General features: G+C 47.3%; 1 protein-coding gene across 3 annotated transcripts in view; it reads right to left on the bottom strand.

The window, feature by feature from the left end:
* LMTK2 (lemur tyrosine kinase 2) overlaps positions 1-22745 on the bottom strand; it is a 77518-nt gene that overhangs the window by 16296 nt on the left and 38477 nt on the right. For all 3 annotated transcript variants that reach the window (XM_029949938.1, XM_029949937.1, XM_029949935.1), the window contains exons 7-9: positions 14665-14798; positions 3757-3841; positions 2430-2551 (exon numbers count right to left, since the gene is read on the bottom strand). In XM_029949938.1, the coding sequence (XP_029805798.1) occupies positions 2430-2551; positions 3757-3841; positions 14665-14798 (341 nt within the window). The remainder of the gene's footprint in view (positions 1-2429; positions 2552-3756; positions 3842-14664; positions 14799-22745) is intronic.

Here is a 22745-nt window from a genome sequence, read left to right on the forward strand (position 1 = left end):
GGTGCATTTGCTGAAGCACAGAACTTGGGCTTTTGTGGTCTTGGATACAGGGCTCAATGGGCGTGGTGGGGGTGATAAACAGGCCGAAGCCCTGGGCCTGCCCAAAGTAAAGGAAATCACAGAGACACCGACTCACCGTAAAAATAAGTCTGCTCCCTCCGTCCCGGAGCCTGAAAGGTAAGCTGACTCAGCACTGAGGGGCTCTGAGTTAGTCTACATGTGTGTGCGTGTGTGAGAGTGCATATGTGTAAGGGAGGGTTGGTCCCTAACAAGCTGAACTATAGAGCTGGCCCCTGACTGAATCTGCAGCCCAAATTCTCATCACCTGAGTGATCAAGGAAACCTTAAGCAGAATATGTAAAGCCATGGAGTAGCATGGCTCCCTCACACAGCAGGACACCCCGGTATCCAACACAAGTATGTAAGTGTAGATCCCCTCTGGGGGAACGCTCCTTGATTCCAGGTTTCCAGTAGGGCGCCTGGTGGCTCCATCGGTGAAGTGTCCAACTTCAGCTCAGGTCATGATCTCACGGTTCATGGGTTCGAGCCCAACACTGGGCTCTGTGCTGACAGTTTGGAGCCTGGAGCCCGCTTTGGATTCTGTGTCTCCCTCTCTCTCTGACCCTCCCCATCTCATGCTCTGTTTCTGTCTCTCACAAATAAATAAGCACACACAAAAAAATTTTTTTTTAATTTCTAGGTTTCTAAGATCCTCACCCCAAGAAACAAAGCAGCACCAAGAACCAGCAAGACCAAATCTACAAAGACTTCAGATACTGGAATTATCTGATATGGATCATAATCCAATTGTTAAAAACACTGGGACAGGTTTTAAAAAAATCAAATCAACTTCCTAAAACTGAAAAGTCAATAGCTGAACTATAAAACTTAGTACACAGATTTAACAGAAGAATAGACACAGTTGAAGAGAGAATTTTAAAAAGAGAAAAATGAGCAGCTAGAGCACAGGTCTTGAAAATTATCTTGTGTGTGGCACAGAGCATCAGAGAGACAGAATATACAGAGGAGAGATTAAGAGACAGAAGGCCGAGCAGGAAGGCAGCAACACATGTCTCATCAGACTTCCCGAAGGACAGAAATGGAGCAGGGCAGTACTTGAAGGGTAAGGGCTGAGGACACCACCAATCTACAGATTTGGAAAAGCCAAATAAATCCCAAGCAGAAAAAAACAGAAGAAATCCACACCCATACACATCAGAGTGAAACTACAAAAACCAAAGACAGAGAGAAGGATTTAAAAGCAGCCAGAGAGGAAAAAGTCACATTACCTTCAAAGAGCTTAGGTAGACTTACAGCTGACTTCTCAATAGCAACAATGGAAGCCAGAAGACAGTAGAATGATCTCTTCAATATGCTGAGAGAAAGTAACTGTCATCAAGTAAAAATATATTTCAAAAATGAGGACGAAATAAAGGTTTGTTCAGATGTACAAAAACTGAGGGTCTGTTACCACTAGGCCCTCACTATGGGAAGTTCTGAAGGGCATACTTCAGATAAAGGGCAAATGACCCCAGATAGAATGACATTTAAAAGAAAAAGAAAAAAGAAAAAGAACAAAGAGCAAAGGGATTTGATTACATGGATAAACCTAAACAACAACAACAAAAAAATGCTAAAAACAACAACACCAATAACATCTTGTGAGGGTAAAAGAAAGAAAAATACCCAACAACATATATTGTGTGCGTGTGTGTGTGCACGCATGTGGGGGGGGGGGGAGTGTAGAGTTAAACCAAGTTAAAGAATGTTAAAGTGTCCTAAGGTCCTTGCATTGTTCAGAGAGAGGCCCAAGACATGAACTAATACTAGGCTAAAATAAGTGGAATGCACATGTTATAACTTCTAGGGTAGCTTTTAATAAAAGTGTAGGACTAAAGTATACAGCTCCCAAACTACAGGAAAAAGAAGTTTAAAAAAAATCCAAATGAGGGCAGGAAGAGGAAAAGAAAATAGAAAAGGCAGAATAATAGCACCCAAAATATATATATATAAATTAGGGAACCTGTAACAGAAATTGTTAGTTAAAGATGTAGACACATTTTTTTTTTCAACTTCCATTAAACTGATCTATAAATCACAGTATTACCTATTAGTCCAAACTTTTGTTTGTTCATCATTTCAATAAATATTTAAAATATCTATTATACAGTAGGCCCTAGAGGCAACACAGAAAACAGACCAGGTTCCTGCTTTTATCAACCTTATTACTGCTGAATGGGTAAGAGAAAAGTTAAAGATATAATCACAGTTATGGTAATTGCTAGGATGCCAATAAACTGCCTTTTTCACACCATCAGGCATTCCTATGTTCCTGCCTCTTATTCAATTATTTTTCCTTAAGTACTCAAGGAGAAAGAAGTTAGGCTTTGCTACACAAAAGTCAAACAGAATGGTAAATCAATACATACCAGATATTACTATACTTCGTCTGATCTGCAGTTAGTAGTCTGTCTTGAAAGCTGGTTACTAGTTCTGGAGCAGTCCATCGCAGAGGGAAAATTTTTTTATCATCTGTTTCAATATAATCCTCCTGTTTTATTAGAAAGCATATAGAATTTTTAATTCTATTGTGCTTTTTAGTGAAGTCAATGATTTAATACCAGGTCATTCTCAAAAAAACACATACTCAAACCAAAAGACATATCAGAAAAAGAAGTGGGCTTGAAGAGAGATTTTTCGAGGAGAGGGGGGAGGTTCTTCTCTGAAGCCCCCAGGCTCCACGAGCTGCTCTCAGTGCCACGGATGCTCGCTCAGTCATCCTTCCTGGAAACGGAAGGTACGCCATGTCTGACACACAGAACACAGGCTCTGGGCAAAACTGCTTGTAAAACATGCCAGGCCTTGTGCCCCTGGTTACTGAACACAAGCACGGACTTTGAGAATGACACAGACTGGGCCACAAGTCCGGGCTCAACCATGCGTCAGCGGGCTGCCTGACTCTGGGCAAGCAACAGATATGTGAAGCCTTTTTGTGCATCTGTGAACTTTACAGTGAGGATGAAATGAGATAATGCCAGCGACTACCTCCTGGTACCTGGTAGAAACAAGGGCTCAAGGCATTAGAGGTGCTGTGTAAACAATAACCAACATCATTTTTGCATAATGCACTATGGTTACAAAATACTATGAAAACATGAGCCTGGGGTCCTCATGAGAGCCCTGTAAGACAGAACAGATACGACCCTCGTGTCGCTGCTGATGGTGTGGGACCGGAGCAGTCACATTCTCTGTCTCATGTCCCGGTACCTCATGCAGTTGGGCTACACAAAAACAAGTGAAAACCTCAACTACTCCTTATTTTCTTTGGAGATATATTTATGGCCGAGTTTAAAAATCTAAATTCCAAGCTTATTCAATCTGGGCCAAGATTTTATTGGAGAAATATTGATATGACATGCATTGTACATTTTTTGATATAAGTGGTCATGATTTATTGCCCCTGGGTTCATGCTAAAATTTATTATGCACCATCAAATTATATCCATGACACTGTGTAGAAGTCTTTTTATAGAAAGTCTTTGGAACGCTGTCACAAAACCTCAGCACAGAGCCACTCACTCAGACAAACCACATGCCAGAAGCCAACACCACCATTAAAAGGAACAAACCTCTCCCCAGAAAAGTAACCAAGACTCTTACCCTCCTTCGACAAACAGGGTGGCATCTGTGATATGACCACCTTGTGACTATGAAATCAGATCAGCTTCAGGAGTGCATCTTTAAACCTTGGCTTACCTTGTACCTGCTGAGTCCTATCCCATAGTCTCCCACTTTCACATTTAGATCCGAGGTAAGGAAACAGTTCCTCAGGGCTAAGTCACTGAAAACAGAGAGAGGGACGTGAGCACAAGGACCAGGGGAACCCACAAATAGGACAATGTGACCCCAAATTTGCCACGAAGAAACCTTTCTCTAAGAAGCAGAGTGGTATGTTGGGCTCCCTGGCTCCATGACGTTTTAAAGTTCTTTTTTAATGGGAAAGGGATTATATGCCTTCTTCACTACTTAAGTCCCTGGAGATGATCAGATTGTTTTACAAACAACTGATAAGGTTAAATGCTATCTTTACGCTGTGCTGTATCAATACCAGATTGATGGCTCATTTCTCAGTGTTTTATGAGAGACCAAGAATTTTAAAACACTATGGGCTAAACTGTCGGAATAGTTTTTTATAGTAACTTGTATTACTTGAGTAACAGTCTAGTGGCCGTTGTTTATTAGGAGTAAAGATGAATAAAGTTATAACTTCAAGCACCTAAAATTAATCCACATTATTAAACATGCTTGCTATTTAGCTTCTTTCTCAAAGACATATGAGCATTCTAAGGATGTCCTTTCCAAATTACTTCTTGCAAACCTCACCTCTCTACAGCTAGGTAAATAGGAGTACATTTTCAGGACTTTCGTAAAATGGTTCATTAATATAGTTTACTTAACAACACGTTAATTCTCAAAGCACATATGCTGAAAAGCACATATGCTGCTTTTTCTGAAGGAACTTTCCAGATAGACAACAGAGCAAACAGTTCAGATTTTGGTAGAAGCCCTCTTTTATATCTTTTAATCTTATCTTTTTTAATCATCACTTGGCACAGGAATTAAAAAGTCCACTAAATCAAGACAGAAAAGCATATTGAATTTATGGTTTCAAATCATGAAGTTTTAAAAAACTGGCCTTCTATAGTCTAAGAATCCAAACACTTGTCTTCTGGCTGTAGAAGACAGCCCCCTAGTGATTACACCCTGCTCTTCAAAGCTCCCACGTCGGGAACAGGACACTGGTGAGGCTGGTGACGCCCCGGGGGGGCGGCACTGACTGCCTAATATCTACAGAGCACTCCCGCTACACTGGCATGTCTCTGAGGCCCATCCGCGTACTGACGTGCTTACTCTCCACAATGAACCTGTGAGGTGGACGCTCTCATGTTCCTGATTTACAGATGAGGAAACAGGCCGAGGAGCAAAGGAACTCAGCGAGGGCTGCAGAGCCAGAGAGGGGCCGTCCCCACCAGTAACTGCCAGTGACAACGCGCCAGGCCAGCAAGCGGAGCACTGTTCTGTGCGCACAGCTAGTCCTCGACCAACAGGTGCCGACCGAGACTTTCCAGCCGGTAGGTTCAACTCCTCTCCATGCTGTGTCTGCTAAGGGTCGTGTTCACAGCCTCCGTTCCGCAGCTTTTAGGCTTTGGTGTCTGGGAGCAACACAGACACTCCCAATCTTCTTTTTTTTTTTTAATGTTTATTTTGAAGGAGAGAGAGCTGCACATGGGTGAGGGGCAGAGAGGGGAAAGGGAATCCCAAGCAGGCTCTGTACTGTCAGCACAGAGTCTGATGAGGGCTTGATCCCATGAACCGTGAGACTGTGACCTGAACCAAAATCAAGAGTTGGACGTTTAACTGACTGAGTCACCCAGGTGCTCCGAGAAACTTCCCATCTTTTTTTTTCTTAACGTTCATTTATTTTTGAAGGAGAGAGGAGAGAGAGGGAAGGAGGGACAGGCAGTGACAGAGGGAGACAGAGGGTCTGAAGTAGGCTCTGAGCTGACAGCAGAGAGCCTGATGTGGGGCTTGAACTCACAAAAATCATGAGATCATGGCCTGAGCCGAAGTTGGGCATCCAACGGACTGAACCACCCCGGCACCCCAAAAGTTCCAATCTTAAGAAGAAAATTGGTCTCTTTTTTTGGAATGTAGGGTTCTGCCAATAGAGGTCTGGTATCGAGCACCACTGATGGGCATTTCCAGTCTCCACAAACAGAACATTCCTAACCTTTCCCACGCCCCTATCCTGAGGCCTGAATTACAAGCGGGGTGCCTCGTTCCACCAGGGCCCTGCATGCGCTGCCCGTGGGCAGGCTCAGCTGCTGACGCTGGCGGGGGCACCTTCAGAGCCCTTGGCACCCTCTCTGCAGGCCATCTGAGCACCCCAGGCCTGCTCCGTGTCTTCTCGCCTTACACCTGCGTGTGCAGGTCTTTACACACATCAGATGTGAGGGTTCGGAAAAGATGAAAAGTTACAGGGGCAAAAGGCTGCATCTGTCACTGTAAAAGACACCCTGAAACTAATATGGTCCAGCCGGTGTCCTCCAGGACATGCTCCTCATCTCCAGAAAACCGAAGTAATGAGGACAAAAATGGGGGTGCGGCCAGAGAGCTTCCACACCTGCCCCCTGTCTCCGCCCCACACATCCCTGTGCCATACATGGCACGGGGGAAAAGCGCTGACAGAGGTGACCTGGGACAAGTCACCTAACACATCAGAGCCTCGGTTTCCCTGGGAACAAACAGGGAGGCACTGTCAGGGCTAACTCACAGGCTTCTGCACAGATAAAATAAGGCTATATATGAAAGGTTTATAATTTGACTCAAAACTGGTAAAAATATTCTCTGAAGCCCAACAGTATACAAAGCAAAAGACCAGAAAAACACAAAGGTGTAACTTAACAACACAGGTAACTCTTGACGTCAATGGCTGCTTTGGGTCAGGAAATACAAACATACCCAGTATATTCTCCTTCAAGCTGAAAAACAGGTCTAGTGGTGAGGTTGCCAGACGATCCGGCCCTGACAGGCTCTGGGCTCAGTCCCCACGGCCGTCGCCTCCACTATGGGTGAGGGCCCAGTACTCAGCTGTGTGAGTGGAGCAGGCGGACACGGGAAGTGGGAATCCACAGATCGGAGGAGCTCCCCACCCCGATTCACCAGCAAGCACCACTGCCTGCTCTCAGCTCACACTAGAGCTCGTGCTAACCCGTCTCCAGAAGGACTACGCAGCTAGAAACAGCTCAGTGAGGCTGGAGCCACTTTCAAAATTATCCACACCTCTATTTAGGTCACCTGGGCTTTCCTGAGGAAGCCCAATTCCTTTTTTGTTTTCCCTTCCAATTCCTGATAAAAAAAAAGTAACAGATGGGAAGCAAAATTACTGAAACTCTGTACTGAATATTCTTCTAGGGCATGGTGCACATTATCTTAAGTCATCTTAACAAAGCACTTCAGGTTAAAGATTATCCCCAGTTCATAGAAGAGACAGGTTTGGAAGGATTAAGGAACGTGGCTTATCTTCTGATGAGACAAAGTTAACAACTTGAGCCCCAAATTGTTGTTTTGCTCACCACACCACTCTGCCTTTGGCAGCCGTGAAAGTGTTAAAATCATCATTACGTGGGTTCTGAAGAAACTGGCCTGCATCACTTGAAGACAGGATGTGGCTCAGAAAGGGACAAGCACAGGAGGAAAGCAAGTGGGTTGTGATATGGCCCAAAGGAAACGGTCTTGACCACTTTTCTCCTGTCATGTCAGTCCTTGATAGCTGGACTGCACTGCATTTAGTGAGCGCCCACTGCATACCAGGCACCTGCCGGGCTTTGTGTGTGCAGAGAACACCTGCACTGTGAAATTCTGGGTATGGCCGGGATGCTGTCCACCACTGGTGGCCTGGGCTTTGAGGGCTGGTGATAATATGGGGACCAAGCCTTCAGTTCTCTGTTCTCCCTGGGGCTGGGCCCCAGCTGGCACTGGGGTGGACAATCAGGCTTCTGTGGGTCTCCACCCCTGGTTAGGGCTCATCTCACTGGAAACAATGACAAGACTGGACAAAATACATAAAGAAGCGGTTTTCAGGTACTGCACAGTGGACAGCCCTGATGCTGGAGAGAAACAAGATACCAGAGGTGAGCTCTGCATGTGCTCCAGCTTCCTGCTCAGGGTCCTTCACACACCAGGGCCCAGGTATGGAGCCCAGAGAGCAATAGCCTCCTTGGATGATGGAAACAGAGGCTGCCAAAGAGTCTGAATTATAGGGCAGGGTACAAGAAGAGGGAGTAAGCAGGGAGAGCAAGCAAGGGCCCCAGAGTCTTGTCTGTGCCCACCTCCTGAGCTGCAGTGCCCTGGAAGAGAATGAGGGGCTGACAGAGGGCACTCTGCAGAGCCGGCAAGACGGTCAGAGTGGAGTGACTTCCCTCAGCGTCGTGGTGACGCCCCTCGAAGTCGCTAAGAAGGTGACTCTGGCATTAAGGCAAGAGATCCTCTGGCCCGTCCTAAAGATTAGCAGAGCAGGACGAGGCCGAGCTGCCCATGAGCCGCCCTCCAGGGCACGACCGCACCACGCTCGGCGTGCGGGGGAATCATGAGGACGGGGAGCGAAACTGCCGTAGGCCTGCGGTGGGGCCGGAACCACCCAACACACAGCCCCCAGGATCCAGGCTGGGGCTAAAAGGCCACATCAGATCAGGGTCAGAGAAGGCCGCGTGTTTCAGGTGTGCACGTTTTAACATGTGACCAACCAACCAGCTGGCTTAAGAACACAGCTAGCACGACGCCATGGGTCCCAGGACACTGACTTTCCCGGAAGGCCTAGGATCATCTGGAAGAAGGGAACATTCAATACTTTATTTATCATCGATGATTTTAAACGGAGACCTAGGGTCCCAAGGCAAAGCGGCCCTCCAACCAAAGACATTTTCCCTCTGCTGCTCGCACATGCGCCGCCTGCAGCCTGAGTCCCTCCCCTGGCGCGGCAGGTCCAAGCCTTGAGCTCTGTCCTCCCTAATCCTCTCTGCAAACCTACATTTTGCATTAACTGGGTTACAGGAATGTTGGGCTTTTTCTGAGGCTTCCTCAAGCACAGCCTTTTTTTTAACTAAAAAAATATTTTTTGGGGGGCACCTGAGTGGCTCAGCTGGCTGTGTCTGACTTCAGCTCAGGTCATGGTCTCACAGCTCGCGAGTTCGCGCCCTGTGCCAGGCAAGCCTGGAGCCCGCTTCAGATTCTGTGTCTCCCGCTCTCTCTGCTGCACTTCCACTCCTGCTCTCTCTTAAAACTAAACGTTAAAAAATGTTCCTCCCCCAGCTCCACGCTCCACCCTCCACTAACATGTAACAACACACTGGTAGCTATCATCTTTCTGTACTTTTTCCACACACATCACGTACACACAAGAAAATACGGATGGGGGGGATAAAGGATGTTTGCTTTATACGACATTATGCCTGCCTCTGTACACCTTCATTTTCTACTCAACGACATCACACAACGTGGAAATCCATCTTTCTCTACGGCAGCCGTGCAGCACGGCCACAGTGCCGAATGGACTGAAATGGGTTCTCGGCCCCCCAGTGAAGTCTGCTTTGTTGTGTTGTTGTTTTGTTTTGCTGCCCCTTTAGACAGCAAGTGACAGATCATTCCAACGCATCCCTAAGTTCCAGTGCTTCTATGTTCTACGGAAGTGAGTCCAGCATGGGGTACAGGGAATGCGCCTTTTTAATTATACAGCTCCTGCCCCAAAAGCTGTTCAAAAATTTGTAATGATTTACATGAAATTCGGGACAGAAATGCCCCCACATTCCTACCAGCAACAGACCAAAGGCTCCTTTAGTTGTGAGGTGCTGTGATTTGAACCTGCACGTCCCTAACTACTCAACGTGATCATCCTCACATCGGCTGGCCCGTCCCTGCCTCTGCACGTCTGTCTAGGGGTCAATGTTCTCTTGCCAGTTGAGGGACCCGCTGTGGATTGTGAACGTCCGCCCTTTGACCGCTGCTTGCAATGGGAGCTAAATCTTCACAAGTATGTTGTCTGCAGACTTGGATGCAGTGTCTGTTGCCACGCAAAATATTTCACTGCACAGAACAGTCAGCCTCTGGTGTCATGTCCACCCTTTACTTTACAACTCCTGGGCTTCGTACCTCAGGAGAGGAAGGCTTTCCTAGTCAGGAGGCCTTGCTCACCCCTGGGTAACACTTACATACAGCCTTCTGGAACTTTGCCTGAATCACCTTCATTTCTTATGTCTTTATTTTTATATAGGGGGTGGAGCAGAGGTCCAGTACTTTCCCGGATGGGGAATGAACTATGCCCACATGTGACAGGGAAGCCATCTTTTCCCCACTGACAGGAACATCACTTCTGCCAGACATTACTGGCTGCTGTCCATGCATCTGTTTCTCCATCAAAACTGTCCTGCTCTTTATCTCAGTGGCTTACTTTTGGAGTTCTGATACCTCATAAAGCAAGCCTCCCTTTCTGCCCCAACAAGTCACCTCTTTTTCATACTTTACTGGCTCTTCATTTATTTTTCCATATGAAGCTAAAGATAATTTTACTCCCCCCCCCCCAAAAAAAATCCTGTGAGGATTCTTACTGAAATTATTTATGAAGTTTACTTCTCAATTTTGAGTTAACTGGCATCTTTGTGCTGGCTTTCCACCATGAAATAGGGGTACATCTCTCCATCTGCTTGCATATTTTACATCCCTCAGTAGGACTCCATGAAGTCCTGTCATTCTCACATATGTATTCCCAAATAATTTATAATGAATTATAATAAACAATCCTGTGTCACTGGTAAAAATAAGATGGGTTTTCTGCCCTCAATTCCAGGTACACTTTAGTATATCTATCTATAAGCAAGCAGCAATAAATTCTCTTATTGATTTTGGTTTTTAAAGAAACTAGTATCTTGCTTTTTCTCAATATATGGTATCACGCCACCAGTAAAAAAGGACGCCGAGTGATTGTTTAGGGTAGCGTATGGGCTCAGCGTGTGGGCTCCAGAGCCCCCAGATCTGATTTTGAGCCCCAGCTCTGCTCTATGACCAAAATCTTACGAGAGAAGAAGACGAGGCTAGAACAGGTGAGGCCCCGTCTGGGCCCTCATTCTTTCATCTCACATACACTGGTCAAGTGCCAGCACGCTTTTAGCTCAAGCCACATTCCGTGGTCTGCTAAGGAAAATCCTTAGATCTGCGTCACGAAAGCCAAGTGACGGCAGAATCATAGCATCTTCTTTTCCTTTAACACCACTGTGGCTTTGACATGAAATGATCAGTTAGGAGGAGTCCTCCTCGACTTGCTAGATGGGGTGCCGCCCAATTTACGAATCATGTAATAAAGGCAATTAAGTCTTCAAAAGTAAAATAATCAAAAGAACTACAGCAATCATATTTATTGCCATACAAAAATTTTTCTTCCTTAAAGACCAATCTTTAAAATACAGAACATTAGAAGGAATTTAAAAAGATCTGAAGCATAGGGAGGGGAAGGGGGAAAGAGAGTTGGGGAGAGAGAGGGACACAAATCATGAGAGACTACTGAATACTGAGAACGAACTGAGGACTGAAGGGGGAGGAGGGGTGATGGTCGTGGTGGGGGGCACTTGTGGGGAGAAGCACTGATGTTATATGGAAACCAATTTGACAAGAAACTATTATAAAAAAAAAAGACCTGAAGATTTTACAGGCACACAAATGAACGACACCCCACAATACTGCACCAACTGGAAGACACACTCATGCTAGGCATGCAGCACAAGCCGACTAGTAACGAAACTTTCTAATCTTCACCAGGGTGGACACCCACAGTACCATTTAAGAAAAAATAATGTAAAATGGAACCTGACACTAGTGTTCATCTACCACGCTCCTGCAACACTGGGTGCTCACACTCTGAGAGCCAAAGAACCTCGCTCGGTGTTTCTCAGCAGAAAGGAACCTTAACAGTGAAACCAGGAAAACCCTGGGGCGCCTAGGCAGCTCCGTCAGTTAAGCGGCTGATTCTTGGTTTCGGCTCAGGTCGTGGTCTGATGGTTCATGAGGCTGAACCCCATACGGCTATCTGCACCATCAGCACCATCCCTGCTCGGGATTCTCACTCTCTCTCACTCTGCCCCTCACACACTCTTTCTCTCTAAATAAATAAACTTTAAAAAATAAAAATAAACCAGGAAAATCCTAAAGAGGCTCATGAACAATGGTAACCCAGGTACTCCATTCCTCAAGGCCACGGTCATACAGGTCTGCAGCTCCCTGAGCCATCACGAGGCCCACATTACTCGCTAGAACCTCTGTGCACTGAGCTCATCGCAGTGACCTGTGGCATCTCACTGGAGCAGCTCAGGAAGCCTGACAGGCAGGGGACGGGAAGTCCCAGGCTCTCGGCCAGAGCGGCAGAATGGTGTGGAATGTAACCCGATGGCAGCTTCTGCTGTTGACATGGCCTTCACCATGTCACGTGTAAGCTTTGGAGACGCAAGCTACGGAAGACCCAGGCATAAGTCTCCTCTTAAACAATCAGCGGGTGCTTTCCTAGATCAGTTTCCAAACATAGCCAAGAGCTTTTAGTTGGACACATGGGCTAGTCTATTTCCAACCAACACAGAAACTTGACTTTGAGTTAGCCAATAAATAATCTGAATTCCACTTAACCAACTGAGCCACCCAAGGATCCCCAATATTCTGAATTCCAATGTAAAAATACACTATAGAGTTTGCTACCATAAAAAAAAACCTTAAAGCACAAATTTTGCCCCAAATGAGAATCTTACATAAACTATGGCTACCTAAAAAAGACAGAGAGAGTTGCGAATACTTTAAAGAATATTCTTTACCTTGAGTTTTTGTGCCTGGATAACATCCAAACACAAATGTAATTTAATTTGTCACCTTTATTTGTTCTACAGTTCACAAAAGTGTAAATCAAGTAGGACTTTAACCTACAACAACTCACAGGAAGGGGTGCCCAGGTGGCTCAGTCGGTTAAGCATCTGACTCTGGATTTCAGCTCAGGCCACGATCTCACAGCCATGAGAGGAAGCCCAAGGTGAGCTCCATGCTGAGCGTGGAGCCCGCTCAGGATTCTCTCTTCTTCTCTTTGCCCTTCCCCTTCTCGTGTGTGCACGTGTTCTCTCTCAAAATAAACAAACATTAAAAAAAAAACTCATGGGAAAAGAACATTTATTCTGATGTCGTTGCCAATTTTTAAAACACAGTGGTAGGAACAGACTTGGACTTTAAATGCAATTTCTAGCTGCCTCTGAACCTTGGTGCTGCGGAGTCTGACCTGACTCTCTCTTAAACGCTCCGCCTTCCAAGATCTAAACATTCCTAAACCACCTCTGAGAGACTAATCTGCTGTGACTTACACAAGATTAACAATGCAAATTTGCTCGATATGAACCTGTTATAAGAGATTAAAGAGATGAAATATAAGATTTCTCTGTTATGAAGCAAACAGATTATTTACATTTTGAAGTTTCATGTAAGGGAATCTGCCTTGGGATTCAAGAAACCCATAATCTCTGGGGTCTTTTATAAAGCCCTTTATCAGAATGATTTGCTCACTATGCATGCCAAATAAGATACAGATGTAGAGAAAAATATTGATAATTTTCTTTCTTTCTACCCTGAAGTAATGTTGAGAGTCTGACAGGGTACTTTTCCATGCCTGTTCTCACACACATGCACACACACCTCTACAAGCACAAGCAGGTGTTTTCTTATTTTAAAAATGGTACCATACTATAAATACGTTCCTGTGCAATCTACCTTTTAAAAAATAGAATACCTCATAGCCCTTAAAGTCAAAACACACAGGTGTTCCTTTTCAGGGTTTTGGATTGTTTAGTGTTAAATTATTTAATTAAAGTCAACTACAGAGAAACTGATTTCCCTGGAAACCTGAGAAATAATTTTCAACACTTTATTTTATATATTTAAAGTTTATTTATTTTGAGAGAGAGCAAGGGAAGGGCAGAGACAGAGAGGAAGAGAGAATGCCAAGGCTCTACACTATGAGCATGGAGCCCAACCGGGGCTCGAACTCACAAACCATGATATCATGACCTGAGCCGAAATCAAGAGATGGATGCTAGGGACGCCTGGGTGGCTCAGTCGGTTAAGTGTCTGATTTTGGCTGAAGTCATGATCTTGTGATTCTTGAGTTCTATCCCGGCATGGGATGCTGTGCTGACAGCTTAGAGCCTGGAGCCTGCTCCCGATTCTGTGTCTCCCTCTCTCTTTGCCTCTTCCCTGCTCATGCTGTCTCTCAAAAATAAGTAAACATTTTTTAAAAGTTAAAAAAAAAAAAAAGAGTTGGACACTCATTCAACTGAGTCACTCAGGTGCCCCTCAAGCAGATTTTGAACAGAAATCAGAGCTCAGAAGCCTAGAGAAGAATAAGCAGCAATCGTCTTGTGGGTTCACAGACCCATCATCTTGGATAGGATGCAAAGCCCTTTGTTACAAGAAACTAATCACAAACATTACATCAATGGTCTGAGCTAAATAGAGTGTGCTCCAAAGAGCTGCAGCTATTCAAGTAGGACCAGAAAGGCTTCCACACAGATACGTTACACTGACCGCTCCGTGGCTCCCACCCCCCCCACCCCTCCACCCCCCCACCCCCACCTCAACCCAGTGGGGAGGTTGAGGTGGGGGGGCAGGCCTGCAGAGCACTGGCACCCCTGCTGTGACCCTCTACAAACAGATGATGGTGGCCTAGCAGCCCTGCCCTTCCCCTCCCAGGGACAGGCAGTGGGACCTGGCCTGAAACCTCACAATCAGAACCACAGCCCGAAGCTGACGTGACAGGGGAGCCCAGAGGGAGGTCAGCAGGGAGACTGACACTGTCTGCCCCCAGCTCTGCCCCTAACTTGCAACCTTTTACGTCCTCTGACATTCTGGAAATGGGTTCCAGACCTCAGGCTGTATGCGGACATGCCGCTCCCTGGTACTGGTTTGACCGAAGCCCAGCCCTATGCTCGTTCTGCTCGCTCTGACCCGGGATGTCCCGGACAAAGCACCGGGCCTCGACGCTGGCGCAGATGGCACGGTGGGTGGGAGCAGGGCGCCGCCGGCCAGACCCACCTGTGCAGGAAGTGCAGCTTGTGCATGGCGGCCAGGCCCGCTGCGATCTCGCAGGCCATCCGCTGCAGCAGCATGGTCTGCGAGTCCCCCCTCATGTGCTCTTGCTCGTTGCGCAGGTAAGCTTTTAGGTCCCCCTGCAAAAGGCAGTCCAGGTCAGTTTCCAAAGGGGATGAGGCGACACACTGGCGACCAAACATGAGCCTTCGCCAATTTAACTATTAAGGTTATTTACGACTATTTATTAGGTCTGACCTTAATAAAGAGCAAGCTCCAAGTTACAAAAAGTAATTCCACCCAAATACTATAGAAAACACTACTCTCTTTTAGAATCATTCTACCTGTTAGTTTATCTTTAAATAAACTATTAGTTTAGGTGAACACGTAAAACAAACCAGTAAAAATTAGGTAAGTTTTCAGTGATGCACAATCCAAACAAAGTGCAGAGGTACAGAAACTTCCAGGTAACAAGTGATATGCAGAGTAAAATAAACAGTGCCATCTCCGCTGCCTTTGCAGATTCCAGGACACACACGATCAGAGGACATTATGTCATGAGGGCTATGGCCATGGCACTGGTGAGCAACGGAGAGGGAGAGAAGGAAACCGGGCGGGAGAGGAGGGAGAAAAGCATGCTGAGTGCCAGCCCAGTCTCCGCCAGCTTCCCTAGCGCCCTGTGTGGCCCCGAGACCACTCCGAGAAAGAACATTCCGGCCCCTCCAGAAAAATTCACAAAGTTACTAAACCTATTGAAAGGATGGCAGCTCTGGCAGGAAAACAAACAAACTCACACCAGACGCCGTCTGAGGCACATCCACCGAAAAGCTGGGCCCTCTGGGTATCCTTGCCAGACTGCCCTGTGTTACTCTGCCTCTCTTTTAGGACTTTATTATTAAAAAAATTTTTTTAATGTTTACTTATTTTTGAAAGAGAAGAGACAGAGAGAGACAGAGTATGACCAAGGGAAGGGGGAGACAGAGACACACACAGAATCCGAGGCAGGATCCAGGCTCTGAGCTGTCAGCACAGAGCCCGACACAGGGCTCGAACTCAGAAACTTCGAGATCATGACCTGAGCAGAAATCAGATACTTAAACTGACTGAGCCACCCAGGCAGGGGCCCCTCTTTCAGGACTTTAATTTAGGACTGTATGTTTTGGGGAATACACATTTAAAATCTTCCATATTTTCCTTATCACAATGAGTAAATATTTATTGCTCTGACTTAATTCCAAATTAAAGCTTTATGTAAATGCTTAACAAAATTTAGAAAGCAAGCAAGCCAATAGTTTTTGATTGTCATTATGCCTGAGTCAAGGAATGACTCCTGAGGGAGGTGACCAACTGAAGAATAGAATGCACTTCTTATAACTGTTAGGAAAGAGAGCAAATCGATTCAATTCTTCCCAGAATAAACCCTTAGAACACAATACTCCACGACAAACGTTTTCTAACCTTTAACTGCACGCTGCAATGTAAATCCGAGGCCCACTGTCACACCCAAGGGCTTTCACTCCCAGTCTCGATGGTTTTTATGTGAAAGATAATGCTGAAATTAATAATCACTGCCACCGGAACTTCCGAGCAGCGTGCCAAGCACTGTGCTAAGAGTGTCTACACCTGCTGCCCTGAATAATTCCTGCAATTTGAAACACTTCCTGGCGGTGAAACAGAGGCTCCGGGAGGTTAAGAAATCTCCACAAGGCCATAGCCAATGAACTGGAGGCTGCAACTTGACTTTTTAGTTTTACCAACCTGTCAAGAAAATCCTTAGGGTTGCAGATCGAATCAATTTACTTTACAAGAATGAATGTAAAATAAATTCATGTCAACCACGCGGATTTGTCAGCTCCCCCAAACTTAATGGAGCTGCTCTGCCTGGGAAGCAGTTTCATGCCCCTGGGACCTGCCTTTCCAACTCTCATTTCCTCCTACACATGATGCTGGAAATGCAAGCTCTCCAGGAGAGAAAGAGACCCTCTAGCCTTTGAGTAACACACACCCCAGGGCACCCGGGGGCGCAGCTGGGTGAGCATCCAACGTCACTCAGGTCATAATCTTGTAACTGGTGGGTTTGAGCCCGAAGTCGGGCTTTGTACTGACAGCATGAAGCCTACTTCAGATTCTTTGTCTTTCTCTCTCTCTCACTGTCCCTCCCCGACTTGTGCACGTTCTCTCTCAAAAATAAACAAACAAAAACATAAAAAATAAATAAAAACACATGCCCCCACCTTCCCCCAGGCGAGGCTCCATGCAGTGCTGGAGTGGGTGGGAATGAAGACGATTCTCATGACAAATACATTAATCCAGACAACAACCAGCAAAAAGCTCCAGGCCTGCAGGCTGATGGGTTCTTTATAAGGTGGCCCGCACAGAAACTAAACATGAACACGAACATCTTTTTATTTACATTACCAATGAAATGGCAACTTAAATCCATTTGCCCAGCCCCTTTCCTGTCATATCCATCTAAGGGAAAAATCACCCTGACACAAAAGTAACATTATGCTGTGCAGAATCTGGCCAATTCTCAAAACAAACAGAAGCTGCTGGCAAACAGGGAGCCCTTCACAAGTGACTCTGGCCATGAGGGGAGAATGGCAGAGTGGGTGTAGTTATTTTTCAAGGTTATCTAAAGTGCAGTTTAGCCTTGAACAATGCCGGGGCTGAGGCACCAAGCCCCGAGCGGTGGAAAACCCACACAGAACCTCAGACTCTCCGAAGACTCAACCGCCAGCAGCCTGTTGCTGACCAGAAGCCTTAATGAAAACAAAGAGTTGCTTAACAAAGCAAAGTTGCTAAAACAAAGAGTACATATTTTTAGGAGACATCTATTACAGATTATATTCTTAAAATAAACGAGGCCAGAGAAAAGGGAATATGGAGAAAACCATAAGGAAAAGAAAACATGTTTACAACCTGACCTGTATCTGTCGGGAAAACTGCGCAGAGGTGGAGCTGCCCGGTTCAAATCCATGCTGTTCAAGGGGCAGCTGCGTGCTCACCACCGTTCACTCAGCTCAAGGTGTCTTCTCTCCTCGATCACTCACTCCCCAAGCCTCACCGGAAGGGGGTACATTAACAATGTGCTTAAGAATGTTAACGCCTCTCCGGACCCCCAGTGTGGGGACAAAATCAGCTGTTAGCGCAAGGCTGGCAGACACCCCTCTAAGCTGGGTGAGGAGGTAACACCAATGATTATGGAGGAGCCTGATGGGACTCGCAGTGGTTTGTGCAGGACCCAGGGTTGGTTCTATGTTCTAGAAAGATCGTCAGCTCTCCTGGTGCCACCATTTAAAAGAAAAATCAGCTCTCAGCATGGATCCACCACGCCTGTAAAGTCTGTGAGCCCGAGTTTAGGCCCCGGTGAACCTAAACCCGTAATAAAGCCCTTTGCTTTTGCAAAAAAAAAAAAATAAATAAATAAATAAAAGAAAAATCAGTATAAAATCTTTAATTACAGCAAAAATGTTTCTATTAAATAAATACTAAAACTGGATTCATTCTATTCAAAACAGACAAAACCTTACTGAGACGCCTGTATGTAATTCATGTTTCAGTGGTACTTGGTGAGCAGACAGGGAGTTATTATTTTGGTCCCTTGTTTAAAGAAAAGACCACTGGGGCGTCGGGGGGGCTCAGTTGGTTAAACGTCCGACTTCGGCTCAGGTCACGATTTCACGGTTTGTGGGTTCAAGCCCCGTGTCGGGCTCTGTGCTGACAGCTTGGAACCTGGAGCCTGCTTCGGATTCTGGGTCTCCCTCTCTCTGCCCCTCCTCTGCTCCCGCACGCTCACTCTTTCTCTCTCAAAAACAAATAAAACGTTAAAAAAAAAAAAAGAAAAAGAAAAACCCACTAAGAACAGCAATGTGTTCTGAATTAAAATTTATCCCAGTCTTAAGTTCTCAGACCCCCCAAAACGTCCCAGAAAGACCGCCACTAGGTGGCAGCAAAGCACCGCACCGGGATCGCCACTGGCAAAGGCTGGGAAGGACTCAACGCCAGCCGGAAGCGGGCAGACCTCCAGACAGCTGCGCACTAGTTCACTGCCAGGGCTTAGCCAGCTTTCTTCAGGGCACCAGGAACAAGGAATTTTCATCATACTGTAAAAACGCAACCAGGGAATAGTTCTATAACTGGAAAATTATAGTCTTTTATACTTTTAATAGGACTTTGGGGAGAACTTATGATTTTTAAACAAAATTGGCACAAAAGGGGGCAAAACTGGCATAAACAGCCACATACTCAGCACCCAGTGACAGAAGAAAACAGCCGCATGAAGCTGAATGTCCTAGGACCCGTGTGGTCGTCTTCCCACCTGCTGGAGGCTGCTTCCTCAGCACCCGGGCCCCCGTCTGCCAGTGTTCATATCCTGATACACCATGTCCTGCTGCTGCGGACTCCTCAGCCCTGTGCTCACACGCTCAAACACCCCTCCAGTCGGTCTACCCTCTGCCTCCACACCCTCTTGCACCTGCCTTCACAGACGCACTCCAAAGCCTTGTCTGTGCCGGCTGGCTCACCTCCCGGGATCCACTCCCTCAAGACGGCATCCCCACCCCTCTCCCACCTCGCTCTCCCCTCCCCAGCACTGCCATGGGAGAGCCATCCCTTTGCTGTCAGCCCCCCCGCCCCTCGTTTCCTCCTAGCTCACCAGCACGCCTTTTGCCTTTTCCAGGGCCCCTTACTGATCAGTAAGTGTTGGCACAGCCCAGGGCTCCGTCCTGCCACTGCGGACATCCATTCCCGGGTGACTCTATCCACCCCATGGCTTTAAAAATCAACTCTCATGCATTTCTCAGGCTCAAAGCCCTCCTGAGGCTTTCCTCCCGAGCCCCACACTTATCTTCCCAACTGCTGACTTGACACCCTCTCCTAGACTGGATCGAACTGGTCAGGTGCACAACTCGGAAAACCTGCTCTGTCTCAGGAAATGGCATCACCGTTCTGTTCTCCCAGTGGATCTTGAGTTTGCTGTCTCTAGACATCCAACCCATCGTCAAGTCCCAGCTCTGCTTTCACCAAGCCCAGGGCAGTGGCCAGGTGTGAGGAAGGGAGAGGCCACCGGTAAGACCCAGGGATGCCCTCCACACCCAGGTGCCCACGCCCTCGCCGTCCAGCCTGACCATGCTGTATCATCCCGCAGCACAAGCGTCCACCCTGCTGCCCCTGGGCTAGGGACACTGTCCACGTGCGCCTAGTTCCACTGTTACTCACATCCTCTCTTCTGCGTGAGCTCTGTGGGCACGGGGACATGCCACTCATCTTTGTACGCCCAGCACCCAGAATGTTCCCTGGTGCATGAGCTTACTTAGTGAACACATGTGTAACTAAGACGTCTTCAGTGCAAAAGGACAGTTGTAAAACAGAGGGTCCCTTCTGGTGGAAAAATATGTACAAGCGTTAAACCACAGGGTACAAAACACACAGAGTAACATTAAGTCATAAGTTAAAACCCCTACTTTGCCACTGGTAATCATGTGACCTTCAGGCAAGTCAATTAACCAGATGGATAAAAAACAGAATTTGGTGCTGAAGCCAGAAAGAACCGGGTGTGGCGCCTCAATGAGTTCCTTGATCTCTCTCAGCCTCAGTTTGTCTATCTGTAAAATGAGCTCCTGCCACCCCACCTCACAGGGCTCGAGACACCCACACGGCAGGTAACAGACATCCCGTGCCCAGCACGAGGCCCAGCACAGACAAGCCAGAGCTGTCCCTTCCTAGGCCTCGTGGTGGGTCACAGCCAAGGTTCCTTTGGCTCTCAGGGCCATGATTCTAAGCATCCCTGACTCCTGATGAGAGACAACTCAAGCACGCCCCAGAGAGGGACATGTGGCACAGCGAGAACCCTGAACAGACTTCGTTCCCATTCTCACGTGGCCACTGCTCATTCCTTTCAGAAACTCACTCTCTGCTTTATCAGCGGTCAGAAAGCAAATGTGTGCCCAACATCGACAACACTCCCTTGGAAAGAAAATACCATCTCTTGCTTCGGAGTCAGGAGACAGGGTCAAAGAAACCGAGGACTCTTCAAAAAGATTAACACAGAGCAACACGTAAGCTGCACTCCTCTCTCTGCCGCCTCGGCCTGCAGTCTGGGCTCCAGAGTCCCCGGTCTCTGCTTTTCACCCTTCCAGCAGACATCAACCTGCCTCTCTCACGAGGACATGTGTGTCCCCACCGTCTCTCCCCGGAGGCACTGGCTGAGGCGGTTCCTGTGAACTGGTCTATCCAACTGCTCCTTCGCGCTCTGAGCAAACGCCTTCTCCAAAGTGAAGCCTTCTCCAAAGATCCTAGTTAGAAATGTCATACTTCTTCCCATTCCTTTTCTTTTTTTTTTTGTAAAAGTAATCTCTGCACCCAATGTGGGGCTTGAACTCACGGCCCGGAGATCAGGAGTTGCATGCCCTACCGACTAAACCAGCCAGGCGCCCAGAACTGCTATACTTCAATATAGATTACTCAGACCTTTACTCAGTCACTAACTGTGATCAATTATTTTAAGTGACTAAATATGAATAAAAATAACTCATATGTCTTGAGCACTTACTATATGCTCCCAAACTTAATTTACCAGCTTATTACCAGTCAGGGTAATCTACAAGGTAGGCCGTATTGTCCTCATTTTACTGATGCCTAAACTGGGACTTAAAGAGGTCAGGTAACTTTCCAGAGTGACATGCAGGTGGCAGGAGGCGCATCTGAGGCGGGCCAGCCTGGCTCCGCAGGCAGGAAACGCAGGGGCCCAGCTGACCTGCATGCCTAACTGCTTCCCGGGGCGCGGCACATGGCTCTTTGTGCCTCATAGGTGCCTGGTGCACTTCTGCTGAATGCGTGGTCCTTACCCAAAAGCAATCTCCTTACTGGACATTCACGGCCGGGCACTGTGCACCTTCATGGCAAAAAGCCGGAGGCAACACCCCGCACTGACCTCTCCTTCCCTGAGCTCTGCACCGTCTGCGTTACAAACTGGCAGCCACAGTCCAGCTACCAGACTCTCTCTCTTTTCATTTTCTTTCATAAAAATTCAAAGATAAAGTGCTTTTCAACAACAGACTGGTAATTCCACCTCACAAGAATTACTTAAGTGCAAAAATATTCTCTCCTTTCTATTTAAAAGATGCTATCGCTGAGTATGCTCACCACCCGATGACAACTGAAAAGGCCAATGTGCATTCAATAGCTCCTGACCTACTAAGCACATGTGAAGATAGTGGCTCCTTTCACTGCAGCCGCAGCTGCTTAGGACCAAGCGCGAGCTACTCCCACTGTCCTCTGGACCCTTGCCAGCGGGCGCTTTTGCTTCGGTGCCGTCCTGCTGCTCAGGATGGCCTATGTCAGGGAGGGCTATGGGGCGTCCGGGAGGTAGGCAGGGCTCAGTGTTGAAGCGGGGCTTTGGTGTGTTGGGGGGACAGCTCCGCAGGTGGGTGCCCTCTTTGGTTCACTGGAATGACGCTACCTGACCATTCCTGCCATGGAGCCACTGCACACACTGAGCCGGAACAAGGGGACTTTAGAGCTGGTGACTGCTCCCTCTGAAGCTTACTAGGGCCCAGAGGTGATGAGCCCGAAACTGTCCAACAGCACAAAGGTGACCCCTCGCTGCTAGGCAAGGTGGAGGGTTCTGGGTCAACAGCCTCCACTTGGACAAGAGACTGGGCACTCGGAGCCCTGACCGGCACAAGGGCCCAGTAGCATCCTGCCAGCATAGGGAACAGCAGGGACAGCACCTTAAATAACTAAGTAATCACTGATTTGCGAGAGTGTGGTAAAATCCAGTAACGTAACACTACCGTCTTACCACCGGTGAGTGCACAGGTCAGGGGCACGAAGACCACTCACCCTGCTGAGCAGCCATCACACCAACCTTCTCCAGAACTCCTTTCGTCTTCCCAAACCAGACTCTGTCCCCATAGACACACTCCCCATCCCACCCAACCCAGTCCCCGGCAGCCGCCAACCCACTCTCGGTGCCTGGGTCACAGCTGGGACCATGCCTTACTCGTCTGCCTGTGCTTTGGCTTCTCTCACTGGGCATCACGCCCTCCAGGTGCCTCCGTGTTGGCGTGGGTGCTGGCCTCTCC

This window comes from Suricata suricatta, chromosome 8 (assembly GCF_006229205.1).
Source record: "Suricata suricatta isolate VVHF042 chromosome 8, meerkat_22Aug2017_6uvM2_HiC, whole genome shotgun sequence".
Lineage (NCBI taxonomy): Eukaryota > Metazoa > Chordata > Mammalia > Carnivora > Herpestidae > Suricata > Suricata suricatta.